Below are 17,545 nucleotides of genomic sequence, written 5' to 3' on the forward strand. Positions count from 1 at the left end.
GACCTCCAAGGACAATGTCTAGTGAAGAGCAGGTGAACACCATCCCTACGATGAAGCACAATGGTGGCAACACCACGTAATGGGGGTGCAGGGAACAGAATGGGGGGGACCACTCAGAAATGAGAGAAGGATGAATGCAGCCACATGCAGAGAGGGTCTGGAACAAACCTCCACCAAAACTCAGACTGGAAGGACAGCTCAATGACCCCTAACAGGAGTGGCTTAGGGACAAGTCTGTGAGTGTCCTCGAGGGGCCCAGCCAAAGCCCAGACCTAACCCCCATAGAACTTGTGTGGAGAGACCCCTGAAGACGGCCGTTCACAGACGCTTCCCATCCAATCTAATGGAGCTGGAGAGGATCTGTCAGGATGAACAGGACCAACTGGCCACATCCAGGGGTGCAAAGCTTGTAGAGACTCACTGGGAAGACCTGAAGCTGCCAGAGGGGCTTCAACAAAGTGCCGAGTGAAGGGGCTGAATACTTACATGATGGAGAGATTTCAGTTTTTCATTTTTTAATAAATTTGCAAACCTTTCCGACAGCACGTTGTCACTTTTGTCAGTTTGAGTCACTGAGTGCAGACTGATGGCCCAAAGTGGCAAACACAACACAGAAAGTGAAAGGGTCCGACTGCTGTCCGAGTCCACCTCACATCGCGCTCTTCATTGCATTTACTTTGTTATGTGTGTGGACGGCGTAAAGAGAGAGTCCAGGGGTCTCATTTATGAAACGTCAAGAAACAGGAAAATGCGTACAGCCAAAAAAAAAATGTGATTGATCCACCCTGGTGTGCGCACATTTGTACACAATTAATATTTAAATCATCGCGTAAACGTGCGTACGTGAACGCCCCTCAAACTCCACCCCAGGACCACCATATATGGACAATGCTAATCAACCTCATGCATATGCAATCAGAATGAGCTTCATTGGCTGGTAGGGCAGCCCTCCCACCTAACACCTCAAGACCCCGCCACCTGCGTTTGAGGAGTCCTGTGGTGGTCTTTATAGCGCCTTTCCTGTGTGCTCCGAGTGTCTGAGTGGGTAGTCACTGTCACCTGACACTTGGAATGACCCGAACACAGGCCACTTGAAAGGCTGCGGGTTCAGCCAGTCACCTTCCCAACAAGTCGGCCATCATCCCGTACATCGTCACCTCAAAGTAAATGAATCGCAGGCTGACCCGGACCACCGTGCCACGATGTTTGTCACCCTCATGTTGGCATCCCAGATGACTTGCGTGTTAATGGAGTTTCACTGCTTACAGTCTGCCAAAGCAGCGTCCTTCTCGCTCGGTGCCCTTTACTGCAGTGAGTGCCGACTGCTGTGATAACATCAGAAGAAGCGGGCACTGCTGGGGATTTCCTTTTCACGTTGGCATGTACGACCAAACCATGTAGCGCCTTGTCACTCAGTTTATGGTTTCCAGTACAACAGGCACAATGGAGCTGAGACGTGGCAGAGACACTTCTGACCTGTTGCTCATTTCTCTCTAGTAAGGTGCCTGTTGCCAGGATGCCAATCTTCATATGAACACCAGGTGTGCCCTGATTTTGGGCAGGCTGTCTTTCTAATGCCAGCTCAGCACAAAGTTCTAAGAGAGCGGCTCTTGAAAGTCCAAATCAACTCCAACAGTAAGCCAGTCATCTTCATGGGCACAACGATCCCAGCGGCCCCTAACTGCCCGCTCCCATTGGCATGGTCTTCAAGCAGTGCCAAGTCTGCCATCTTGGGTCAGGCCATGAGATTCGGTGCTTTCTGTACGCAGCGAGTGATTCACGTCTGTGTTTGTACTACGCTTTGGGGTCTGATCCTGAGACGGGACAACAGGGAGCCGACGTCAACACATCAGGGAACCAACATGGAGTCTGTGTGTCACATTTGTCACATTCTAATAGCGGCTCGGTGACATTAATTATTATTATACACGAGAGTCATCATTTAGCTGGTGTGGCCACATTCCTCACTTCATCCAGGGGGTCCCCCCAGTTTCTCAGAAATGTTGAGCACGGATGGCTCGGGGGTCGCCGTAAACGTTACTCACGTTCTCCTCTCCAGTTCTCGTATAAATCTCGAATTTTGTGCAGGGAGATCCATACACACGTTAAACGTCTCCCTTTGTGCGCCCCCAAATTAATGTGACCCCCCGGGCACAGGTGGTGACGTCAAACATCTCCAGGACTCCCACTGGACTTCCTCAGGTTTGCTCCTCCCAGAGACCCCCCTTTACCGGCCCAGTGCCACACTGGTGACTTTTATATCTGCTTGTAACTTTCACGCCATCTCCAGCCGAGACCACGAGTGTGGCAGACGCTCTCCAGTTCTTGCCCAGGGGGCAGTGTGTGTTGTGTGTTGCCCCCCTGCAGTGTGGCTGATTGGCCAGTCATGGAAGCAGCCCCCTTGAACCCACCATGCCACCCTTTTTAGTTTTCTGATTGTTTTCTCACAGAAGTAGCTGCGTGTCATTTAATCGACTTTGATGACACAGGTGGGTTTTGGGCGGGCACACAGTGTTGCCCACCTTTCTTCAAACACAGCACGCAGACCCAGAGCTCAGATAGGAGTCTTTAATAAAGGCAGCACACATTTGCTGTCATCCACTTTACGAGGACTCGGCTCCTTCCTGCTCATTGACTCGTTGTGACGCAGGGTCCGATACGCGTCCCACCGTCACAGAGTGACCGGCGATGAGGCCCGCCACTTTCCACTACTGGATCTCCATCATCTCATCGGTCCAGGCTGGGCGGGGAGGCACTCGTCCCTTTTAGTTTCTACGACACAGGATTACAGCACAGATGGTCCGCTAACTAACACAGAGCCCACCCAAGCCTGTCGCCGTCCACCTCAGGCTTGTATCTCGGCTTTGTCTTCCGCTGACGGATTGTCCTCTGCGTCCAGTGCAAACATAGACCCTGTCAGGAAGAAGAAGAGGAGGGACAAGCAGCTTCAGTGGACAGCCAGACCTCCGCAAGCCACCAACCGCCAGCCCCAATGCCAGGTGGTCTCACCTTCCGTGTAGTCCAGCTCCGGCCTGCTAGACAGGAAAACCCAAGCCAGGCCCACCAAGAGCGCCACGACCAGGTTGACCACAATCCAGGGCTGGAGGACCTGCTGCTCCAAGCCGGGCAGCCTAAGTGAGAGACGGACACAGGACAATTAGTAGTGCAGGAAAGCCCGAGACCCTCGAGCCGGGTCACGTCCCGCCACTCTCTGCTCACCACAAAGTGCTGCCGTTGACCCCCTGTGTCCCGTAAAGGTTGATCCGGTCACTGGTCATCTGCTGGCTGAGCGACAGAACGAGGGCCGCAAAGTACACTGAGGAGATGACAAGGAGAGTGTGAGAGAGAGAGTCCTTGGTGGGCACAACATTGCAGAGTAAGCTGGTCCCAGCGGGCACCATCCCTTTTGTTAAGCAGAAGCAGGTTACTCACAGAAGGATGCCAATGCAGTCGGGTCCAGTGTCATGAATCCCCGCAGAGCCACAGAAGCCTTTGCCAGGTTGACTCTGGAAGGACAGTCACGTGTGGTCACTCATCTGGACTGACCCTTCCTCACAGACCCCCCTCCACCCCCCCCCCCCGGCCATACCTATCAAAAGCAGACACGGTGCTGATGGCCAGAAGCAGGTACAGTAGACACTGGGCTGGGTATGCAAGCGTCTTGTACTGCACCCGGAGGTTGGCCAGAGTGCCCAGTTGGCTCCCCGCCAGCACGTACACCACAATGATATTCCAGACAGCAAAGCCTGCCAGGATGCCATGGCAGAAGAGCCCCATCATTCTGGAAAACATGCATGCCATTTACCACCCTTGCTTCTGGATAGGCAGATACCCGCACTGAATCCCAGGAATGCCAATGTCACCCACCTGAAACCACGGTGCACATTCAGTGCCACGTCTCTGGTGGTCCACAGGGGCCTCACCTCCATGAAGTCATCGACTTTCTCGGGGACTTTGCTTAGCTCCGAGCGGTCAGCTGCCTGGAATCGCCCTGCAGGTTGGAGACGGTGTTACCACGGGGGTCTAGTGCCAGTTTGCCCGCCCCACTCCCTAGGCCTTTCACCCAACGTCAGGTGGCGTACTCACGATTTCTCTCCACGAAGACCTTCCCAACAGGCTGGCTGCTCCCCAGTGGTGCGGCAAAGAGGGCCAGCGGAGGGTTCGGCTGCTGCACGTCGGTGACAATGTCGTCCTCCTCCACGCCGAGCTCATTAGCATACTGGAGGTCAGCTGGCCGGGTCTTCCTAAGGAAAGGAAATTAAACCTGAGTGACCAGCGCATCAAGGGTCCCTACAAGTACTCGCATGTACAGGATGGAGGGTGTGCCAGCACTCACTTGCCCTTCTTCTTCGGCTTGCGGGGGACGTCATCTTCACTTGGCAGTTTGTCGCTGGTGCCGTTCTGCAGGTCCTCCTGAAGTGGCATGTCTGCTGTGCTTCTCTGCATAAAGGACGTCTCGGAGTCTGAAAGGGGGGACCATCGCAATGAGCTTCACATCCAATCAGGTCTCTTGAGGTCAAGTGACCTGCCCCTGGCACCTGTAGCTGTGGAGGCCCGAGACCGGCCACCGTCACACTTTCTGTTAAATGACAATCGTGTGCCATCTAAAAAAATCAGGCGCATGCAGACTGACAGGGCAGGCGATCAGGTTACACGGGCCAGGGGCAAAGTTCAGCTGTCCACTCCACGCTTGTCATGTGACTCGGGGGGTGGCATCAGAAGGCACGCGGCCATTGAGCCCTGGACTTGCAGACATTGTCACCGCTAAGCAAACCTTCAAATGAATCTGCCGGCCAGCTGCTAACCCACAACATGAGGACTACGGTGGTCCTCAGGCTACGTCCACACTGCGAGTGGAGACCAACGTTCTCCATTTTCAACTTTTGTCCACACACTACCCCAGGGTTTCTAAACCCCGAAAATGGGGTCTTTTCAAAACGCTTGTCCAGAGCTATACACATGTGGATATGCCAGCCTGGCATTGCGATACGGACGGGTGAAGACATCGACTGCCTCTAATCGCACTCTGATTGGTTTGTGCTTATTGCATGGCCTTTCCTGATTGGATCCTCCCCACTGCAACATCTCATTCCCTGAATGGCCACGCTTCATGGAGGAAAACCTAGCGGGCATCGAGGTGGCGCCTGTCGCGTTAATCTTCTGCGATTTGTACAGTTTGAATGCTGAATAAGGGCGACTGATCCACTGGTCCATCCCTTCAAGGGCCTCTCCAGCGACGCGTGCAGTCCCAGTGTAGATGGACAGCCACGTTTTAGTACGGGAGGAGAAACCGGAAACGGTTTTCGTTTAAAAAGGCCGCTGCGGAGGTCGTAGTGTGGGCGTGGCTTCAGAAGTCATTTGTCAGCCTGAGCAGAAGGAGGCTCAAACAGGCTACAAGTGGCGTAGTCGGCAGGATCTGCAGTGGAGGGATGTGGTGACGGTGGGGACTGAGGGACAGCCCTCCATTAAGACACCTTAACATGACAGAGTGGTTTGTGCAATCAGTGCCACGGGTAGGACCACTCATGGCGGCAAAGTCAGCTGACTCAATCACCCACCAAGGGTCCATCCAAAGCAGTGCAGCTTTTGGCCGTACCTCATCGTCTTGCCCTGTGAAGCGGTGGCGTGATTGAGGATTGCGCTCCCTCACTACCACCCTTAAACAACTCCTTGGTGCCCACCTTTGGGTGACAGAGAGAGAGAGCTGAGTTGATGTCACCAGGAGGCGCTCCAAGGCAGGCCTCCTTTAGCTCGGGCCAATAGGAGAGTTCTTCTTCTTCTGAGGATTGTGGGTAATCCTGGCGTTATGGACTCATGGCTGGGCACCAGCAGTGGTCTGCACTAGGGGGTAACCCTCAGCTCAGCACACGCCTGCTGCTCCATCCCAATACCAGACGTAAAGTTACAAATACGCCATGTCTGCCAACTCCTCAATGGCTACTGGCACAGATCAGCCTCTGCTGCCCTCCCTGGGACGTTCTCGGCCAACGTGCACGAGTTTGCCATCACAGATTTGGTAACTTCAGCCAACAACTTAGCAAGTTCTGACAAAACGCAGAGGTGTGGCCCACCCGCCGTTGCCGATTGTCGAGAAGACATTTCCCAGTTTTGAAAGCAAACTTGCGAGGTGAGTTGTGAAAGGTGCTGCCAGGCTGGCTGATCAGTACAAGGTGCCATATTGGGTACAAACGCCATGTTTACGTTGACTGTTCTTGGCTTAGCAGAGCCTTCTATCCAAAGTGACTTACAAAAGACGGGTGTGGGGACATAAATGTTAGAGGAGAAGGACACAAGAGTGACGGGCGCTAGTAGAGCGCTCCGAACAAACATCCTCAGTTACAAGAACTCGATGAGGCCTTCATCAGTTACCACCGGACCAGCGAGTCCCCAATGTCCCCCACACATGAAGGGTCTGTGACAGACAGACAGACAGGTGACAGATGCCCTGGGTCACCACCCCCCACCTGTCCAATGTCCAAACAAATTCACTAAAATGCCAGCAGATGGTGGGAGTAACTAGGACTCCCCTAAACTCGCCAAGCGCCTCAACAGCTAATCAGTGATGAGATGCCCACCCGTCCTTATTGGTGCCCTTGTGAAACCACAGCCTGGGGAACAGGTGTAGAAGAATCAGGTGAGGAAGGAGACCCTGTTGAGTTTGACCCTCAGTTCCACCCGCTAGAATCTACACATGAAGAGGGTCCGGGCTGAGATGCGATGCCACCGCTGTGGCACTTCAGCTCATCTACAAATAATTTAGCAGCGGGTTCTCCATGAATGAGGAAACAGGAGCAGCTGCACATCTGGACTTCTCCTGGATCATGTCCTGAAAGGCTCTCCATGCCAGTCGGGTGGCATCTGGGTATCCCTGGCCCACCTAGGGTATTGTCACTCTTAAGAGGGATTCTGACTTCATGCCACAGATTAGCGTCACACCATTGGCACCTCAGCCAAACGCGCTAAACGTCTGAAGCTGCGGCTCCCCTCGTACTGAGCAGGCCTGCTATTGTGACAACCACGTCATCAGTAGGGTGACCCTAACCTGTCTCAAGTGACACCAGTCATCAGGACCCCCAAGGCAGAGGACCTCACCAGGGCTGAGCCACTGACTACACGGCAGGTGGGCATGAGGGACCTGAACTTAACAGCTCCTGCGGCAGGGTGGTCTGGTAAGATGAGTGGCGTGTGCCCACCGTGGCTGGCTGAGCACCAGATGTGTTGCAGCACTTCAGTCATCTGCAGTGGCTTGGTGACACGCAGAGAGTGACAGTCCAGTCCAGATGAGGCTACACACAGGGGGGTGGGGGTTTGGGCATCTGCAAGACCCAGAGAGCGTTACAACATGGACCCTGAAGGACAGCTGGTCATCGATCAGCACTCCAAGGCTGTGCGCTGGCATGATGGGCGACAGCGATAAAGAGTCAAGCTGAACAGAGGTGGGGTGCAAAGAGGGGGCTGTCTTTGTCAGGCTGAGCTGGAGGTGGGGGCGCCTTCATCCGGGGAGACACACAGAGATCCTCGCCAAGGCCGCGGGGTCCTTGGGTGGTCTGACGGGTACGGCACTGATAAGACAAACCAGGAGACGTGACGATGGGAGGACCAGGACCCATCCTTGGGGTACCCCCTGTGCTTGCCTGGTGCACACCTGCCAGCTCTCCATGCCAGGACACGCGGTGGGCTCTGGACTCAAACCACCTGAGGGGCAGCCCAAGTGGGTCACAGAGGGTGACAGGGACGATCTGGAGGTTGACCCTGTCGAAGGCCGAGGACAGATGACACGTTGGTAGCTCATTTGTAATGATAATGACATCAGAATGAGTTCAGCGCAGCGTGTGGGTGACGATGCCATGTCATAGTGAATGGGCCCAACGTTGGTGTGTGATGTGAATGTCCAGGAGTGACAGAATGAGGCAGAGTGCCTGGCACAGCGGGTGAGGTAGGCCTACAGTGGGCTATTTGGCTTGAGGAGCCTGGGAGGTCTTTGCTGAGGTCACATGACCTGCGCTACTTGAGGGGCTCGGGCGGCACTGACCACTCCTCTCGTATTTCGGTGCCACGCTGGCTCACCTGGGGTCTGCTGGGCTTTCTTCTTCTTTCGTCTCCTGTGCTGCGGCGCGTCCTGTGGTTCTGGGGTCAGAGGCTCTCTGCTCTCCGAGTGCCGTCGCTCGACAGGTGACACCATGTCCTCTGCAGTGTCACAAAGAGAGAGCGAGAGACATTAACAGCACATAGTGGGGGTCCAGGACCCCCCACACCAGAAGGACCACTTTACCTATCCCATTGGACGCCTTGCTTTTCTTCTTTTTGGGTTTGCTGAGTGGCACCTCATCTATCAAACAAACACAAGCGTCAGTTCTCTATACAGCGGCTGGCACTGGGGGGCTCAGACACGTAAACCATCAGTTCATGTACACTCACCTCCAGGGTGGTCCTGGCTGAAGTGCCCACCGGAAATGAGAAGGAAAAAGAAAAAGGATTAGTAGGGCTTCAGATTGAGTTGGCACTGCAGCTGCACCCGCCCTGCTTACACAACTCACCTTGGCATCGGTGGGAGGGCACGTGGAAGGCGCTGTAAAGAAAAAAAAAAAAGGCAGTCAGTCACCCGAATGGGAATAAAGTGAGCCAACAGCAAGTTAGAGCCATCGGGTGCCACCTGAACTCTCTGCCATCAGATGGCACAGGGACGAGCTATCTAGGAGAAGCCACAGTTGTCTGCCAGCTCTGCCAACTGCACTCACCGCCTGCTTTCTGCCCATTGCCCTGGGAGCTGTGTGCCCAAAATGGCCGGCCGCCTCAGGGACACTTAATCCTGAGCTAAATCCGCCGCAAGGAGCTTAAGAAGGAGGACGACAGCAGGCGCCCCCCTCTGTGCCACCCCGGGTGGGCTTGCTTTGGCGCTTGGACACGTGCGTCGTTATATTGGACCTCTAACTGAGGAACATGCCGTCCTTTCCTGTTTAAGTTGGGGGTCTTTTCACGCCTTTAACAACGGGGGGGGGATGGGGGGTGGGTGTTAGATTATGAATCTACTGGGAGCTTTGGGAACAAAGCCTGCATCTACTTTGTCATTTTTAGGTTTCCTGTCCGTCTCGGCCACCATTTAGTGCGGGTCAGGCGGGTCACTTTGTGCTCCGGTTACCACGGCCACCTTCGTGTCCCTTGGGGGTCATGAACCTTGTCCAGTTACCGCCACCCATTGTGCCCCACTCTGCCACGATGTTCCTTTTCCTTGTCACCTCCTCCCGGGTGACACTGAGGTGGTCCCAGGCCAGTTCAGGTATCGAAGCTCTCCTGGGTGTCCTGGGTGTCCCCCCCTGGTTGGCATTGCCTGACGCACCGCCACAACTGGCCCCTTTGGATGCGGAGGAGCGGCGGGTGACTTGCTGAACGTCTCACATGATGTGCCCGTGATGAGGTCCTTTCAGTTGGCACCCTGAGCCGAGGAGGAACACAGAAATGGCGAGCTTTGGTGAACCTTCAGACGGGTACCTCGTCTCATTACGCGGCGAGTTAAAAGTGGCTCAGGGTCTCGGCTCGTGTGACGCCGTTGGTGACGTTTTGCTTCTCGCTCCTTGTTGCTGGGCCCGCGTCACCGTTATGCCAGGTTGCTAGCATCACAAGCCGAGTTCAGGTCTGCCCTTCTCTTCCGTGAATCGGCCCGTCACCACACAGTGGCTAACGTATCCCAGGAGCCTCCATGTTGCGCATTTCTGCACCGCCGGTTTGTCTGCGTTTTCCACGTTTCACGATTTTTGCCATTCGTGTTGTGTTTTTTCACGCTGGAGAATTCACTTTTACAATTTATTTCAAGTTCTCGTAAGTTTGTTTCATTTTTGGCGACTTCTCTCGACACAACACGAGTCGCGGGGGCTCGGCGGGCATCGCATCACCTGATGGGCTCCATCTTTGTCCGAGGCTGTGGATTCACCCAAATGCTCCGGCGCTTTCTCTTTGTTATTCTCGGTTTTATAATTCAGGCTCAGCCCGTAGCGGGCATTTGGCTCGTTTGCTGACAGGCTGTACCTCCTGTTCTGCTACGCCCGATGCGCGGCCACATTTTCCACCACGGGCAACACGGCGGCCAGAACTGGGGATCTGAACAAACCACCGAGACATGGAGTTGAAAACGAAACCTCGAGGACCCACAGGAGGAACTGCATGGCCTTCTGGCACTCGTCACGTTTCTTAGAATGTCTGCTGTCCCCGTGCCAGCTCCTGCTCACATGATACGGTCACAGCCGACCTGAACTTCCTACAAGTGCTAAAAATCATCTGTACGTCACTATGGGGCAGAGTCAGGCTTTGGGGGGGCCGGTCACCCAACAAAACGCCAACCGAGAACTTCACGAGGATTTTTTAGGTCGGCTTTATCCGCAACCTCGGATGTGGAATGGGGGGGGGGACCTTTAAACACGCAGGGGGGACAAAATATGTAACCGTGACGACATCGAGGTAACAGAATAACAAAGTCCTGCAAAAGGCAAAATGAAAACGGTAAAAAATAAATAAATAAAAACGCAACCAAAATGTGCAAACGTAAGTTTGTGAGAAGAAGGAGATCACAGGAACAAATGAAAAATAAAAAGAAACTGAGGAGCACCAAATAAAAACCCAGCGAGGGGATCGGCGCGTTTAGGACTTCATCCTGCAGATGGTGGCAGCACAGGGACCCCGATGGTGACGGGCCAGCATCACACAAATAACCCGAGAAAAACGTCTACTGGAAATCCTAACGACGACAAGAAAACAATTTCAATATCCGTGAAGTGACCCTAACGTCATGTGACAGGAGCCCACGCTGGCCTCAGCAGGTTTGAGTGTCATCAGGCCTGAAGACCACCGAGAAACGGGCAGGCGAACGTCACACCTTAGGAACAAAACAAATGACAGCCTGCCAGCCACCCGTGGGCACAAAAATGAGGACGGCGGCACAGGAATCCACTTGGCCCACCACAATCCCCCCCTGGGTGGGCACTTTGGCGGGAGCTTTGTGGTCCAAGTCCCCCTTCGGCGAGTCCTCTGCTGTCTCCCGGCACTGGAGACGAAAATTCACCTCAAGAGAAGCGAAAAGAAATAAACTTGAGAGGCAGCAGGTCTGATTTGGGCGAGACCCTCACCTACCTGTCAGTTGCTGGCCCCCTAACCCTCCGCCATTCGTTTCCTTCTTCTCCTGTGTGCTTTGGCATCCATCTTGATGGATGGCACGACTGTATGTCATTAGAACTTCCAAACTACAAGTGGCGTCTTAACTGAGACCACTCTAGGTCTGTGGCACCCCCATCAGAACGTCAGCGTCACCCGGTGCTCCCCTTTGAAGTGACACGGATGGCTCAGGCAGTGGGCATCATGTGCCAATTCCAACTAAACCCAAGCCACCGAGCGAACTTCGCCCTTCTGATGCGATTCTGTTCTGTGCAGACGGAGCTGCTGAAATGGGCATCCGGGCGAGAAGGCGCTTTAGGTCAGTCTGTTAGGTGCCCGAAAATCAGCGTCTTTGGGGGTCTCCACTCCATTTGTGCAGCCCTGACACCACTTGTGTTCTTCAACTGGACTTCAGCTCATTCAAGTGTCGGCCTCGTCTTCTCCAAAAGTGGGCAAATCGTCAGGCCAGGAATCGGGAGAGAAGACCGAGGAGCAGCGACGGACCGCAGACCCCACGCGAGCTTCCTGGCTGGGGTGGCCCAGTGTGCCATTTATGTCACGAGTGGCACATCCAGTCAACGAGAACAAAACTGTCACGACATAACTGGTGTAGACGTGCCAATGATTTCACTCGCCATTTTAGTGGCATCCTGGAGCGCCGTCACGGATTAATCAGCTCGTCACTTTTTATTTTCTAATTCTGCATTCAGAAAAGTCCGATCTTACAGTGAAATGACAAATAGTTAGCATTCCTGCCAAATGTTTAAAAGCTCCACTCGCCGTTGTCTTTGTCCCATTTGTTCCTCGTGTGTTCACGTGGAGTTCACTCACCTAAATTTCATTAAAACAAGGACAACAGTGACCAGTGGGGATGACACAAGGGACAAATGACACTGAAAGACATCACAATGGTGACAGAGACCAAGAGAGGCCAACACCACTTGTGCCCAAATCACCAATACAATCTACAAATAGAGTGAAATTAAATGTCTGGCTGGGTAGCTCTCCGTCTGTCTGTCTGTCTGCCAGGCTGTCCGTCTGTCTGTCTGGCCGTCCGTCCATCCGTCCGGCTCTCCATCTGTCCGGCCATCTGTCTGTCTGTCCAGCTGGCCGGCTCTCTGTCTGTCTGTCTGGCCATCCGTCCATTCATCCATCTGTCTGTCTGTCTGGCTCTCTGTCTGTCTCTCCGTCTGTGTGTCTGTCTGGCCGTCCGTCCGTCTGGCCGGACATCTGTTTGTCTGGCTGGCTCTACATTTGTCTGTCTGTCTGGCCGTCCGTCCATCTGTCTGGCCATCCGTCTGTCTGTCTGGCTGGCTCTCTTTCTGTCTCTCCATCTGGCCGGCTCTCTGTCTGTCTGTCTGGCTGGCTGGCCATCCGTCCATCCATCCATCTGTCTGTCTGGCTCTCCGTCTGTCCACGGCCATCGGTCTGTCTGGCTCTACATTTGTCTGTCTTGCCGTCTGGCCGTCCGTCCTTCTGTCTGGCCATCCGTCTGTCCAGCCATCTGTCTGTCTGGCTGGCCATCCGTCCATCCATCCATCCGTCTGTCTGGCTCTCCGTCTGTCCGGCCATCGGTCTGTCTGGCTCTACATTTGTCTGTCTGGCCACCTGGCCGTCCGTCCTTCTGTCTGGCCATCCGTCTGTCCAGCCATCTGTCTGTCTGGCCGGCTGGCCATCTGTCTGTCTGTCTGTCTCTTACATAACCCTACACCCTTTGACCAAACAGTTGCTCTCGAGGTCCACACAGACAGAACAGAATTCTTTGCAAAACAAAATTCGTGTGTGGAGTCTGCACACCAGCGCCACCTGCTGGCTCAGAGCAAGTCAAACATCAGAATGGCCTGAAGCCAAACTAGAAGACCAAATGCCCAAAGCCTAACACGCCTGACCGGTCAATGCCACCTGGGCAGCTTCTGCCAACTATGATATACACAGAAGTGTCGGGCTCGTTGGTAGGGCGGTCCTGGGTGAGGCCTGGTCGAGAGTGGATGTAACACAAAGGAGAAGCGGAGCGTTGATGTTTAACTCCGGCTTAGTTGCTGATTTCTCTTCATATCTGAAGCACTATGGACTGCCCACCTTGAAGTGAGAGGATGGGTCGGACATGACAGCCCACCTTGATGGCTACAAACCCAAAACGGAGTTACCACAATTCTGGAATCCAATCAGAGCCAAAAAGAAGAAACTCTCGACTCACGAGAGCAGAGACCTCGATGGAGAGGCCGTGTGGACGATGGGTGGACAGCTGGCAATAACCACATGGTCACCATTTAAAAAAAAGAAAAACAAAGACACCTTGGCTTCCTTTCCTTAACCCGTTCTACAAATGATACCCGAGCAAGAGTGGGCACTTGGGCTGGTACCGAATATGAAGTGGATTATCGGTGAGTAGCGAGACGGGGGGCCAAGCAGACGTCACGTAAAAAGTTTGAGTTCCTTCTTCACCCACCTGCCCTTCTCCTCCTCCTCCTCTGCTTTTTCATTTCTCACCCGTCAATCAAAACTACGAACCAATCAACCGAGCAGGAATCCGAACAGCACAACGGATAATAAGAGTGACGAGCGGCACTCGCCTCTGCACCCCAACACTGACTCAGATGTGTACTGAACCCCAACAGGAATAAGCACCCGTGAGGCACAAACTGGGACAGGGTGGCTCTGAGGCTACGGATCTGCACTTCGAATCGCGTAAAGGCCAAAAAGGACTCTGCTCTGTCGGGCCCTTGAGCTGCAATTGCTGAGCACTTTGAGTAGAGAGAACAGCGCCATATAAATGTAAAGAATTAATTAACATAAAGTAGGGGGTCCAGTGAAAAGCAGAAGGCCGTCAGCTCTTCACAGTGGGACCCCACTGGGCACCCCAGTGATGCTCCGCCCCTCGCACTGACCTCTAGGTGTCCTTAAAGCCCAGAGGGGACCCCCAGTTGGAGGTGACCTCGCCGCTAATCAGGTGGGGTGCGTGTAACTGCATAACAAACCCACAGTCGTGGCTCATTTCAACACACAAACGTCGACCCGTCTGTTCAGGTCTGGCACTTCAGCCCCTCTTCCAGTTACAACACACAATACCAGCTCCTTCAGGACCAATCCAGTCTCACTCACCAGTGAAACCAAATTTACTGGCCTACACTCATTATGGTGCTACGGTGACATTCAATCAAACATTTGGGGTCCCCGTGAAGATCCCTGCAGAGGGGCCGGTACTCACCGGGGCACAAAGAGAAGGTGCCAGTGTGGTGAAACGTTGATCATCGCGAAACAATGACAGTCGACCGACGTACAGGGAATGGAAGAGGGGGAGCACCAAGTACCACCAGGTCTGCAGGGCGGTGGGCAAGCCGGGGTGGGACGCCAGTCTATTGCACTCGCCAGGTGATTATCTGGGGTCATCTGCAACCCTAAAATGCAGGACTTTGATTTAAAAATCTGGTAAAGTTGTAAATGGCGAGTCTGGGGCACACAAAACGCTTCACAGACTTGAAGAAAGGGTCGTAAAGGAGTCTGCCATAAAGAGAGGGTCGCACATGTGCCACTGCTTTGAGCGGGAATAAGAACTCTAGATTTTCATATTCACTTGTAAACTTTGTTAAAGACCAGCGAGGAGTTACCCCTTGTGTTCCCACGGACTGTTAAGTATGTCGTCACCTCCACAGAATAAACGTCCCACTATACATAATTATTCATAACCCTTCAGACGATAACAGAGCAGGCCCTGCTGCTGCTCCATCGTGAGCGCCTTAAATTCCTAATCAAGTTGAAAACGACAAGTTGGTGTTGGTAAGAGAAGGGCCAGTAACTGCAAGAAAGCTACGTGTTCTGTCAGCCACCATAGCTAAAGCCCTCCATGTATTTCAAGCCGTCATGGAAGCTCCTGGAGCAGAAAGGCGCTACATACCGAACAAGGCTGGCGATCAAGCCGCTTGTTAACCGTCGCCCCCTACTGATTTTCAAATGGAAGTGAATCGCGAGCACAGCGCGCACGGTTACGGGCTGGCAGCAAACGTCTGATCATTTAAAATCCAAAATGCGAGATGTTAAAGCGGAACGCTGACTCGTCGCTTTTCGGCCATCCATCCCATTTCCGTGGACGAGGCGCCGATCATCACAATGAATCAAACAGCGAAAATGTGTGGAGGAGCACGGGGGGCGCACGAGGTCCTGCCTGTCATTTTTAAACTAATCTTTGTCACGTAGCGGTAGCATTATGTTAAAACTTTGGCATCCAACTTCTTTTCTCAGAGTCAATCGATTTGCTAAAAATGATCGAAGCGCGCTGGCGCGATTCATGGCGTTATACTAAACAACGACGGGCTTCTAATCTCACACTCACCCCTGCCCAGCGCCCATGGCGGCTTTAACCTTACTCAGCAGACCCCGTTTACGGCCCTTACCCGCGGCTGCTCAGCTCCCGGCTCCATGGCTCGTCTTCGCTTTTTCTTCTTTTTATGTTTATTTTTTCTTCTTGTTTTTCTCTCAAGCGACTCACCGGATGGAAGCGTTTCACAGTTGCTAAGCAACGACGCTACGCGCTAAGATACACATCCGGGTTCTCGCTGAGGCGTTGAACGTGGGCTGTTGGCTTGAATGCAATCCTCGTGTGACATTCTAAAACGGAGTCAATGAGCTCCTAATGTTTCTTTATGGAGGTCTTTCAGAAAGGCGCATCTGATAAGCCTCGTGCCAACCGATTTACTCGGCGTGCACGCCTGATCATCGGCGCAGAGGCTGTAAAGCCGTTAAGTTTGGACCTGACGTGGATCCGTAGAAAAGGCTCTCTTGGCGCGTTTTGTCTGCGCGCATGCGCGTTACTCGTGGCTTGTCCGCCTCTGCGGGGTGGAGACTGGCTGGAGGCGTCCCGGGGGTCTTGTGGATGACGTGGAAAGGAAACCCAGCAGAATAATAAAAGATTCGGAAGTGGAGGAATATCTGTAAACCCAATGGTGTCCCGCGCTGTGGATTCGAAATGCCATGTTTGATGATACGAATTACAAAAGCGTTTGGTCAACACCCGACAGGTCCTGGATGAGGAACAGGGTTAAAGAAAGGCCATTTATAAGTTTTATGCCGTTAAATTAGAATCTGCAAGTTGAAATGGGGGCGGCAGTCCGTCTGCGAAACGAATGAGGAGAGCGGATTGGGAGCGTCCGAGGTGGGCATAAAAGTCGGCCATCGTGAGTGGGTGGGCTGAGAGAGGACATGAAGAAAAGAACATCGAGAAGAAATGTGCCCACTGCTCCAGGGCAGGTTACGTGGGCATAAATCAGAGTGGTCCAGAAATGCAGCATCTTTTGGGTGGAATTGCCAACGTAGTTAAAATCTGTACAAATAATTCAACAGAAATGAAAATAAAAACATAATTTGGTCATACGCACTGTACTTGTACTTGTAGGCAGCCGTCGTTTACAGAAGGTATTTATCTCTTGGAGACAAAGTGCCATCTGGTTATTATATAGCGCCTTTCCAATTCAGCTGTGCCCGTTACAGTGCCCTTCATATTTATTTATAAGTCCGTGTGTTTTTAGTGCCTTTCATATTACTGTCTGTTATGATGCGCCTTTCGTATCTTTGTCAACTGTGATCGTGTCTTTCATATTTATTAGAATAGCGCATTTCATATTTCATTTCATTTATTATTATTATTATTATTATATCTGTCTGTCTGTTAGATCGCACCTTTTCATATTCCTCTTGTCTGTTTTCAGTGCCTTTCGTAGTATTAGTGGTAAAGATAAACACTTCAGTCCTCATCAACATCAACGTCCTTCATTATTTCCTCCTCAGGACCCTCTGTAATACTGCTGTGTCTTTATGGAGACCCAAACTGCACCCAGTGTGTTATAAAGCTTGAGCTTAACCTCCTGTGACTTGTACTGCACACATCAAGGCGCTATATAATCTGACAGTCTGTTAGCCATCTTAATGGCTTCTGTCTGGAAGCTAATGGTGTTGAGTCCACTACGACTCCTAAATCTTTTAATCTTTCTTCATAACTCATCCCCTGTAGACCTGGAATTAGCCCTGTCACTCTTCTCTGGACCTTTTCTAGTGCTGCTATGTCCTTTTTGTAGCCTGGAGACCCAAACTGCACCCAGTACTCCAGATGAGGCCTCACCATTGTGTTATAAAGCTTGAGCAGAACCTCCTGGGACATCAAGGCGCTATATAACCTGACATTCTGTAAGCCTTCTTAATGGCTTCTGAACACTGTCTTGGAGTTCATAGTATCGACTCCACTACAATTCCTAAATCCAGTCACAGTCTCGATCCACTGCACTAATCCCCTTCATCATGTTAAACACTTCAGTCAGGTCTCCTCTTCATCTCCTGTAAATGCTCAGCTCTTTTAATCTTTCCTCATAACTCATCTCCTGTAGCCCTGAATCAGCCTAGTCGCTCTTCTCTG

At 52.6% G+C, this 17,545-nt stretch overlaps 1 protein-coding gene across 1 annotated transcript; it reads right to left on the bottom strand.

The window, feature by feature from the left end:
* Window positions 1–2,547: 2,547 nt before the first annotated feature.
* LOC114655271 (transmembrane protein 237-like) lies at window positions 2,548–15,859 on the bottom strand. The gene is made up of 13 exons (XM_028806139.2): window positions 15,534–15,859; window positions 8,538–8,569; window positions 8,419–8,435; window positions 8,273–8,329; window positions 8,068–8,187; window positions 4,337–4,463; window positions 4,087–4,244; window positions 3,868–3,991; window positions 3,590–3,781; window positions 3,433–3,506; window positions 3,220–3,316; window positions 3,010–3,131; window positions 2,548–2,913 (listed from the first exon to the last, which is right to left on the bottom strand). The coding sequence occupies exons 1-13, from the start codon at window positions 15,558–15,560 to the stop codon at window positions 2,846–2,848; spliced, it is 1,215 nt and encodes a 404-aa protein (XP_028661972.2). The 5' UTR covers window positions 15,561–15,859; the 3' UTR covers window positions 2,548–2,845.
* Between the last annotated feature and the right edge of the window lie 1,686 nt (window positions 15,860–17,545).

This window comes from Erpetoichthys calabaricus, chromosome 8 (assembly GCF_900747795.2).
Source record: "Erpetoichthys calabaricus chromosome 8, fErpCal1.3, whole genome shotgun sequence".
NCBI classification, from domain to species: domain Eukaryota; kingdom Metazoa; phylum Chordata; class Cladistia; order Polypteriformes; family Polypteridae; genus Erpetoichthys; species Erpetoichthys calabaricus.

Coding starts and splice junctions, on each gene's coding strand:
- LOC114655271 (XM_028806139.2), bottom strand. CDS start 15,560: ATGGAGCCGGGAGCTGAGCAGCCGCGG. Junction 4,245..4,336: donor AAGCCGAAGAAGAAGGGCAA/GTGAGTGCTGGC, acceptor TCCTTTCCTTAG/GAAGACCCGGCCAGCTGACC. Junction 2,914..3,009: donor GGAGCTGGACTACACGGAAG/GTGAGACCACCT, acceptor TCTTCCTGACAG/GGTCTATGTTTGCACTGGAC.